The sequence below is a fragment of the Oncorhynchus tshawytscha genome, linkage group LG17, assembly GCF_018296145.1.
Source record: "Oncorhynchus tshawytscha isolate Ot180627B linkage group LG17, Otsh_v2.0, whole genome shotgun sequence".
In the NCBI taxonomy this organism is placed as follows: domain Eukaryota; kingdom Metazoa; phylum Chordata; class Actinopteri; order Salmoniformes; family Salmonidae; genus Oncorhynchus; species Oncorhynchus tshawytscha.
Window position 1 is genome coordinate 22,592,419 of NC_056445.1, and position 10,330 is coordinate 22,602,748.

Sequence of the window (10,330 nt, forward strand, 5' to 3'; positions counted from 1 at the left end):
GAGCGTTGGGCCAGTAACCGAAAACCTGTCCTTCTGCCTTGGAACAACGCAGTTAACCCACTGTTCCCCGGTAGGCCGTCATTGTAAATAATAATTTGTTCTAAACTGACTTTCCTTGTTAAATAAATACAAAATATGAGTGTGAATACTTGGGGACATATTTCCAAAATTAAAATCAATTGGAGATGATTTCCTGGTGTTTTACAGTATTTTATGTCCAACAATGAAAATTCAGAAATCTTGGGGGGCCAAATAAAACTACATTTGGTCCGCGGGCCTCTACTTGGGGAACCCTGCTCAATTTCTCTAAGCAAAGAAGACAGGAACCATGAAAAGATGTTGAAGTAAGACACGGACCATCCATACACGACGGACATAGTTCCATCAATAACATCTACAGCCGTCCTCTGATTTATTTATTTTGCTCCAGCATTATGTCGTTTTTTTTATTACCTAGATAGATAGCTATTAACTTAGTTGTACAACTACAATCCGTATTTTCGTTGGTGGAAAGGAACCATACAGTACGGGTGCTATATGGTGTGAAAATCTGACTTTATTTTAGACTAATTTGTTAGCTAACTATGTTTGATAGCTAATCTGGCTAGCAAACTAAACTAACATTAGCTTGGGTTAACGGCAGCAAATCGACGCGCCTCAGTCTCATTTGGTCCCAGGTACTTCTGCAGACTGCTCACCCACTACTTAGCTAGCTAGCTAGCTAACGTAGTAATGAAGTGTTTTAATTGGTCTAGAAACTATCTGGCTAGCTAACGCTACTAAGTAAATCTAGCTAGACAAGTTAAGTAAGCAAGCTAGCTAACGACCGTTATCCTAACGACATTGCAGGGGCCAGGGTAACTTATCTTAGCCAACTAACGTTAGCTAGCTAAATCTATAGCTATAGGACATTGTCATAGGGAATGTTTCTCTAGCCTAGTTAGCTACAGTATATATTAGCAATGTAAATTGGTGTCTACGTAGGCTGCAGCTAGCTAACGTTACTGGTGCCTTGCTCTTTTCATCTAAATTAAGAAGAGATGGTATCTTAGCATCAGACTAAATTTTTCCTCCGATCACCTCTGCAGAACTCACACAGGGCTGAACCAGAGATGAAGATGTTCTCAGTCTCCCACAAGACGGCCTTCGTGGTCGACCACTGCCCTTACATGGCAGAGTCCTGTCGGCAGCAGGTGGAGTGTGACGTGCTGACAAAAAGCCGTGGTCAGGGCATGATCCCGCTGGCCCCAGTGTCCAAGTCCCTGTGGACCTGTGCTGTGGAGTGCTCCATGGAGTACTGCCGCATCCTCTACGACGTTTACCCCCTCAAGAAACTGGTAAGTCCCTCCATCCCATAGCCTGGCGGTCGAGTCTGTGTTAGCCAAGGTCAGAATAGAGTATAGTCTATCTGTGCTGTTGGTCCAACTCGTCTGTGTTCATTCATATTCTGAGTTGGGCACAGCACATTATATTGCTTCAGTGGTTATATTTCAGATCAACTACATTGTGAGTGATTCAGAGTTCCATATTCTGAACAGCTGGAGGCAAGAGGACCAAAGCACTCATGAGGTACTTTATTTCCATCTTCGAGAGATGGATGCTTATTTATCAACAGGGCAGCAATTTTGTACAGCACTAATTCTATGGTTCTAAGCAATCTATTGTTGAAAGTCTACAGCTTTTTGTTATTTTTGTTATTTTTTTATTTCACCTTTATTTATTTTATGGCAATACTCACTAGACTACTACCAATCTCATTGTCTCAATTTGAGGTTAACCAATCCTGTCCAGATAGAGGTTTTGTTGTAATGTATTGTTGACTTGACCTGCTTCCCTTTGTATTCATGTGATAGCTCATGTCTGCTCTGGCAGCTGTGGGTCCACCTAACCCGCAGGAGGACCCTGAGTGTTGCAGCGTCCTGCACGGCCTGGTGGCAGCGGTGGAGTCACTGTGTAAGATCACTGAGTACCAGCACGAGGCACGCACCACCCTCATGGACACTGCTGACAGGGTGGCCAACAGGGGGCGCATTATCTGCCTCACAAACGCCAAGAGGTAAACATTAACATAATTAGTAAATAATTGTTTGTTTATTTATTATAATACCATTTTTTTTTTTTATTGAAACTATCAAATAACATTACTTGTATACTTTCAAATCCCCAAATCCACACACTTACTCATTCACAGGTTTTTCTTTATTTTTACTATTTTCTACATTGTAGAATAATAGTGAAGACATCCAAACTAAAAAATAACACATGGAATCATGTAGTAATCCAAAAAAGTGTTCAACAAATCAAAATATATTTGAGATTCTTCAAAGTAGCCACCCTTTGCCTTAATGACAGCTTTGTACACTCTTGGCATTCTCTCAACCAGCAATTACCTGGAATGCTTTTCCAACAGTCTTGGAATCCCCACATTTGCTGAGCACTTGTTAGCTGCTTTTCTTTCACTCTGTGGTCCAATTCATCTCAATTGTGTTGAGGTTGGGTGATTGTGGAGTGCCAGGTCATCTGATGCAGCACTCCATCACTCTTCTTCTTGGTCAATTATCCCTTACACAGCCTGGAGGTGTGTTGGGTCATTGTCCTGTTGAAAAACAAATGATAGTCCCACTAAGCGCAAACCAGATGGGATGGCGTATCGCTGCAGAATGCTGTGGTAGCCATGCTGGTTAAGTGTTCCTTGAATTCTAAATAAATCACAGACAGTGTCACCAGCAAAGCACCATAACACCTCCATGTTTTACGGTGGGAAATACACATGCAGAGATTATAAATTCACCCACACCGCGTCTCACAAAGACATGGCGGTTGGAACCAAAAATCTCCAATTTGGACTCCTGATCTAAGGACACATTTCCACCGGTCTATGTCCATTGCTCGTGTTTCTTGGCCCAAGCAAGTCTCTGCTTCTTATTGGTGTCCTTTAGTAGTGGTTTCTCTGCAGCAATTTGACCATGAAGGCCTGATTCACACAGTATCCTCTGAACCTTTGATGTTGAGATGTCTGTTACTTGAACTTTGTGAAGCATTTATTTGGGCTGCAATTTCTGAGGCTGGTAACTCGAATGAACTTATCCTCTGCAACGGAGGCAACTCTGGGTCTTCCTTTCCTGTGGCAGTCCTCATGAGAGCCAGTTCCATGATAGTTTTTGTAACTGTATTTGAAGAAACTTTCAAAGTTTCAAAGAAAAAACGTTCAAATTTTCCAGATTGACTGACCTTTTTTAGTTAACCAGGTAAGTTGACTGAGAACACATTCTCATTTACAGCAACAACCTGGTGAATAGTTACAGGGGAGAGGGATGAATGAGCTAAATGTAAACTGGGGATGATTCGGTGACTGATGGTATGAAGGCCAGATTGGAAATTTAGCCAGGACACTGGGGTTAGCACCCTTACAATAAGTGCCATGGGATCTTTAGTGACCACAGAGAGTCAGGGCACCTGTTTAACATCCCATCCGAAAGATGGTGCCCTACACAGGGCATTGTCCACAATCACTGCCCTGGGGCATTGGGATATTTTTTTAGACCAGAGGAAAGGGGGCCTCCTACTGGCACTCCAGCACCACTTCCAGCAACATCTGGTCTCCCATCCAGGACCAACCCCTGCTTAGCTTTAGAAGCAAGCCAGCAGTAGGATGCAGGGTGGTATGCTGCTGGTTTATGTCTTAAAGTAATGATAGACTGTCATTTCTCTTTGTTTATTTGAGCTGTTCTTCCCATAATATGGGCTTTACCAAATAGGGCTATCTTCTGTATACCACCCCTACCAAACATATTAAGAAGGAAAGAAAATCCACAAATGAACTTTTAAGATGGCACACCTGTTAGTTGAAATGCATTCCAGGTGAGTACCTCTTGAAGCTGGTTGAGAGAATGCTAAGAGTGTGCAAAGTTGTCATCAAGGCAAAGGGTGGCTACTTTGAAAAATATAAAATACATTTTGATTTAACAGTTTTTTGCTCACTACATGATTCCATTTGTGTTATTTCATACTTTTGATGTCTTCAAAATAGTACAAATAAATAAAAACCCTTGAATGAGTAGGTGTGTCCAAACGTCAGACTGGTACTATATATATATATATATATATATATATATATATATATATATATATATATATATATATTATATTCCCCTACCCCCCTCTCCCCTAGTTGGAGGACCTGGGGAAAACATTACAATTCTCTATATACACTGAGTGTACTTTACATAGACCAGGGATCATCAACTGGATTTAGCTGCAGGCCAATATTTTTTTTTTTTAATGTTCAGGGGGCTGGAACATAATTACAAATAATGTATAGACTGCACATTGACTGCAAGAAACTCAAACAGAAGTCTGAAACATAATCACTTCAAACCTTACTGATTTTTGTATACAATTACATATTTCTATTATGCGTGGGAATACTTTGGAACAGATTTCTGAAATTAAAATGACTTGGAGATGATTTCCACGCACAACAGTTTCCTGTGTATATCAAGAATGGTTCACCACCCAAATGACATCCAGCCAACTTGTCACAACTGTGGGAAGCATTGGAGCCAACATGGGCCACCATCCCTGTGGAACTCGTTCGAGAGCTTGTAGAGTCCATGCCCTGACGAATTGACCACTACAATCTTAATTCCAACCCTCAGATGTCCACAGACTAACCCATCTTTCCCAGTACACTACAGTTTTAATATTTCCTTTTGCAATACATTCTTCTATTTTACTGTGAAGACTTACAAAGGTCTTGAACCTCTCTGTTTGTGCCAAGATTTCCCTTAAAATAAATACTCATATTTGATTGATTGATTGATTGATGGTGGTTTTTCAGATCTACTAACAGTGCTGTTTGTAGGTCCCTCTGAACACAGACATTATGACTTAACACCAGGACCTGTCTCCAAAAGTGAGCCACCAAAAGGACCGTACCAAAAGAGATGATTTATTGATTCTGTTAAACCTGGTTATTAATTGAGAACCTGTAGATACTGAAGTAATGCCCATCTTTGAAGGCATCCATGGAAATCCTAATGGGGGTATTGTGTGTTTCTGTCTGTTACAGTGACACCCATGTGCGAATGCTGGAGGATTGTGTGCAAGAGACCATTCTAGAGCAAAACAAGATGGCAGCAGGCTCAGACAGGTATGAGATATTGAGATGAGAATAACACTGTTTTTACACTCTTTAGTGGGGATAAAGATGAACTTTAGAAGTCAGATTTTTGGGGAGATTTTTGATGGGAGAATTCAAATGGATTTAGAGGAGGAGATTTGTTAGACTGGGTTAATTTCATTGGTCATCTTAGAAGGGCTTTGAGAGGATCCTAAGGAAGTGTCCTGAATCTTTCCAATGCATTCCAATGTGTCTCTGTTTCAGACTGATGCCTATCCAGCAGTGTGAGCTGGTGCTCGTCCACATCTTCCCTCAAGGAGAGGACACCCTGGTCTCAGACCGGCCAAAGAAAGAGGTAGGTTTAAACCTGCTCAGGGTTGCATTAAATTGACTCTGTTTTCACCTAGTCTAAAGGTTAATCTAGATATGTATAACATCGCTCCAAAAACACTTTGTCATATCAATGCATACTTAATCTGATGGAGATAAAGTATACTGTTAGTATCCTGTTAATGTGTGCTCATTTCCACATGCTGTAGTTACAAAGTTCTATAGAGATGCCATACAATAAAAAATGGCATACTACTTTGTTAGTGTTAAAGACCTACATAGTCCTCCTCTGTACCGACAGGTCTCCTCTCTGCTGACCAGCGAGGTTCACAGTGTGCGGGCAGGGAGGCACCTGGCCACCAAACTCAACATTCTAGTGCAGCAGCACTTTGACCTTGCCTCCACCACCATCACCAACATCCCAATGAAGGTACGTCTTCTGTCCTCTAGCTCTCCCAAGGTTCAGGCCTTCACCAGCCCCATCTATAACCTTTCACCCTTTTCACTGACTCCCACCCATTACTTCCTTCAGGCTGTGTCCCAGCAGTCTTGAGTTAACTATTTTCCCGCCTCCTTCATGTCATGACTGATGTTAGATTAGTTATTTAAGGTATAAGGTGGGCTATTTTTGATGGCTGGACGAATTTTGAAAAGGGCACGTCCCGTCTGCAAAATGACCTATCCTGACCCGCCCACTTATTTTCTCTGCATCCACAAACCAACACATTACACATTTTCTGTTGGCCCTTCCACCCAATGCACCTATCGCTTCACTCGCCTCAACCTTCTGATACCATAACCTTGCCCCACCCCATCCTCGGCCCCAAAATGTCACAAACTTCCTTCTTCTTCCCCGTCAGCCATTTTGCACTATGATTTTACACACTGTTCTTTATTTGTTCATCATCATGTTGAAATGACTCTTGGAACCGCTGCTGTTTTCATGCTGTATTTTCTGTTTTGCTAGCCCACATTAAATGTTTGCGAGCAGGTCAGTACTCTTAAACACACACCAAGAGGGACCGCAGAACGCAAGGCTGTGTGGATTGGTTTTGTCCATCCATCGGACGCTCAACAGCCCTCACTTTTGATTGACCGCCGATTGTCCACGTTGACATTCCAGCAGCCAGTCAGTGTTGAGAGTGTTAGCATGTTTGGTGGATGAGAATGTACGCATTACGTGCCCTGTAGTTTGCCCCATCCCCCGGCCTCATGTCCTGTATGACTCCTTGTTGGTGCCTTCTCTACCTCAGAGTTGATTGGTCGCAGTCCCTCCTTGTAGTGTCTTGTTGTGGTCCTTTGTGCTGTGTTGAGTAGTACGTATTGGTATCAGACCACCCTCTGTCCCTCCTTTCCTTTCCCTCTCTCTTTCTTTCTCTCATTTGAATAGTAAGTCATTTAGTCCTTAGCCATGATAGGCAGGTAGACTCCTATCTTTCACCCCAAATGTTTTTGTCCCCCATGTAGTCCCATGTTATTCATCTGGGTTAGAAAACATGTATGCCCCTTTTCACTGAAATACACGTCAGACCCTTAAACTTTAGTCTGCAACAACCACAGCTGTCAATCTTCACATCACCGGAATCACCTTATAGGAAGAACGAAAGAGAGGGAGACAGAGACGATGCTAAGATCAGTGGTTTATGCATTTGCTGGTACTTCTCGAACCCTCGAACAAGAAAGCAGCCATGTTTGTTTGTCTTGATGGCATCAGTGGATAGGCACTCACTACTGCAAGTAGGATAAGAGCGTCTGCCAAATGACTACAATGTCAATGAAAATAATACCTCGCTGATGTCTTTTTTTTTTCTCTTCCCCTTCTACTGTGGGTGTGAAGGAGGAGCAGCATGCCAACACGTCGGCCAATTACGACGTAGAACTCCTGCATCACAGGGACGCCCATCTTGAGTTCTTCAAAAGTGGTGAGGTTTAAAAAAGAAATAATAATAAAATAATCTGTATTGTTTTGGCCACTAAATTGTGGCTTTTAGTGGCTTGGCCATAAAACAACTAAAATAAACATTCATTTCTCCCTTTCATCTCTCCTCTTTTTCTGTTGTTCAGGCGACCTGCACATGGCTGGTAGTACGAGTCGAGACAGTGGACTTAAGGAGACGGTTACTCTTAAGTGGTGCACTCCTCGCACCAACAGTGTAGGTAGGCACCATGAACCCTGGGAAACAGTTATTTTTTTATTTGTTGTCAGGCTAACTCAATGAAAAGTCTCGGTAGAGGTGGGGCTTGAGTGATGTTTGAAATTATAAAGATAAAAGAAAAAAGAAAAGGTCCTTGATATCGACATATCAAAATCCCAAGAGCATTTTCTGTTGTAATATTCTCCTTTGGCTTATCTGGATATTTCCCATCTTTCTTGCGTGTGTGTCTGTGTGTGAACTGGTGGCTCAGAACTGCACTACTGCACTGGAGCCTATCGGATCTCGCCTACGGATGTCAACAGCCGACCCTCATCGTGTTTGACCAACTTCTTGCTGAACGGTGAGCCTGAATATTTTTGCCCCTGACCCCTTGCCTCTACCCCCTACCCTAAATGTTAATACTACTTGCATACAGAAAATACAAACAAATGTAGTTGAAATACAGATGGTGATTGATTGCATTGCAGGTCGCTCAGTGCTGCTGGAGCAGCCCAGGAAGTCTGGGTCAAAGGTCATCAGCCACATGCTGAGCAGCCACGGCGGGGAGATCTTCCTGCACGTGCTCAATAGCACCCGCTCCACCCTGGAGGACCCTCCCTCCATTAGCGAGGGCTGCGGGGGCCGGGTGACTGACTACCGCATCACTGTAAGCCCCTCCCACCCCTTCCTCCTCTACACCATAGTGACTGACTACCACATTACTGTAAGCCCCTCCTACCCCTTCCTCCTCTACCCCATAGTGACTGACTACCACATCACTGTAAGCCCCTTCCTCCTCTACCCCATAGTGACTGACTACTACATCACTGTAAGCTCCTTCCTCCTCTACCCCATAGTGACTGACTACTACATCACTGTAAGCTCCTTCCTCCTCTACCCCATAGTGACTGACTACTACATCACTGTAAGCTCCTTCCTCCTCTACCCCATAGTGACTGACTACCACATTACTGTAAGCCCCTCCCACCTCTTCCTCCTCTACCCCATAGTGACTGACTACCACATCACTGTAAGCCCCTCCCACCCCTTCCTCCTCCCCCATAGTGAGTGACCACATCACTGTAAGCCCCTCCCACCCCTTCCTCCTCTACCCCTTAGTGACCACATCACTGTAAGCCCCTCCCAACCCTTCCTCCTCCACCCCTAAGTGACTGACTACCACATCACTGTAAGCCCCTCCCACCCCTTCCTCCTCTACCCCTTAGTGACCACTTCACTGTAAGCCCCTCCCCTCCTTCCTCCTCTACCCCTTAGTGACCACATCACTGTAAGCCCCTCCCACCCCTTCCTCCTCTACCCCTTAGTGACCACATCACTGTAAGCCCCTCCCAACCCTTCCTCCTCCACACCCTAAGTGACTGACTACCACATCACTGTAAGCCCCTCCCACCCCTTCCTCCTCTACCCCTGAGTGACCACTTCACTGTAAGCCCCTCCCACTCCTTCCTCCTCCAGCCCTTAGTGACCACATCACTGTAAGTCCCTCCCACTCCTTCCTCCTCCAGCCCTCAGTGACTGACTACTACATCACTGTAAGGGGCAGAGGATGTTTAGTCACAACTAATTGGAGTTTGTTTACAAATCTAATGCATATAAAATGTCAACGTGAAAACACAAACAACAAATTGGTATAGCAGCTGTGTACTGTGTTATATAACAATGTGTACCTGTAATGTTATATTTACACTGTGTCTATGTAACTACCATGTTAACACTGGTAGGTATAAAAGACACTTATTCTAAAGTGGGACCAAAAGTTTTATACCAGTATCTTTTGGGGTGTCTGCTGCAGGACTTTGGAGAGTTCATGAGGGAGAACCGTCTGACTCCTGTCCCAGAGTCCCCAGACACTGAGGCTAGTGGGAAGCCCCCGGCGGAGAGGGCCAAAGCCCAGCTGGAGCGTTACACTCGCTATTGGCCAATGATCATTTCCCAGACCACCATCTTCAACATGCAGGCGGTGAGCAGGACCAGCCTTCTTTCACACACTGCACAGTTGCTCACCTCACAGCACTCAGTTTGTTTATTTTTTAACCGTGTCTGTGAATTTTGTCCTTGTGTGTTCATTGTATGTGTGTGTGATCCAGGTGGTTCCGCTGGCTAACCTCATAGTGAAGGAGAGTCTGAGTGAGGAGGACTTGCTGACCTGCCAGAAGACCGTTTACAACCTGGTGGATATGGAGAGGAAGAACGACCCTCTTCCCATCTCCACTGTGGGCTCCAGGGGAAAGGGCCCTAAAAGGTAGTCTGTCTCTGTGTGAGAGAGAGATGGATGTTGTGACTTAGTGTCACACCTGAGTGTTTAGGGGTGGGAAACAGGGTGTGTGTGTGTTTTGTATGTTAAGGATGTGTGCGGAAGAGAGTGAATTGGGGAGAGAGTCAAAGTGTAACTGTGTCGCTCCCTGAGTGTTTGGAGGTGGGAACCATATGTTGTGTGTGCCTGGTCTCCTGTCCTGACTGGTTAATGTCTCCTCCGGGCTTTAGGGATGAGCAGTACCGCATCATGTGGAACGAGCTGGAGACTCTGGTGAAGACCCACGTGGCTGGCAGTGAGCGACACCAGAGGGTTCTGGACTGCATCATCGCCTGCCGCAGCAAACCCCCCGAGGAGGAGGAGAGGAAGAAACGGGGGAGGAAGAGGGAGGACAAGGAGGACAAGGCAGAGAAGAGCATCAACAAGGATTCAGAGGACAAGAGCTGGCAGGAGTCAGAGAGGTCAGGG

The 10,330-nt window shown here is 44.5% G+C and overlaps 1 protein-coding gene across 6 annotated transcripts in view; it reads left to right on the top strand.

Moving 5' to 3' along the window:
• Nucleotides 1–275: 275 nt before the first annotated feature.
• ints13 (integrator complex subunit 13) overlaps nt 276–10,330 on the top strand; it is a 13,655-nt gene continuing 3,600 nt past the window's right edge. Inside the window, exons 1-14 of one of the 6 annotated variants that reach the window (XM_042300446.1) lie at nt 276–344; nt 1,089–1,337; nt 1,495–1,569; nt 1,854–2,056; nt 5,072–5,152; nt 5,387–5,477; nt 5,754–5,882; nt 7,290–7,374; nt 7,517–7,609; nt 7,850–7,948; nt 8,076–8,254; nt 9,401–9,568; nt 9,696–9,850; nt 10,093–10,323. In XM_042300446.1, the coding sequence (XP_042156380.1) occupies nt 1,113–1,337; nt 1,495–1,569; nt 1,854–2,056; nt 5,072–5,152; nt 5,387–5,477; nt 5,754–5,882; nt 7,290–7,374; nt 7,517–7,609; nt 7,850–7,948; nt 8,076–8,254; nt 9,401–9,568; nt 9,696–9,850; nt 10,093–10,323 (1,814 nt within the window). In that variant the 5' untranslated portion in view covers nt 276–344; nt 1,089–1,112. The other 5 variants (XM_042300445.1, XM_042300443.1, XM_042300444.1 and 2 more) reach the window with 5 other exon arrangements.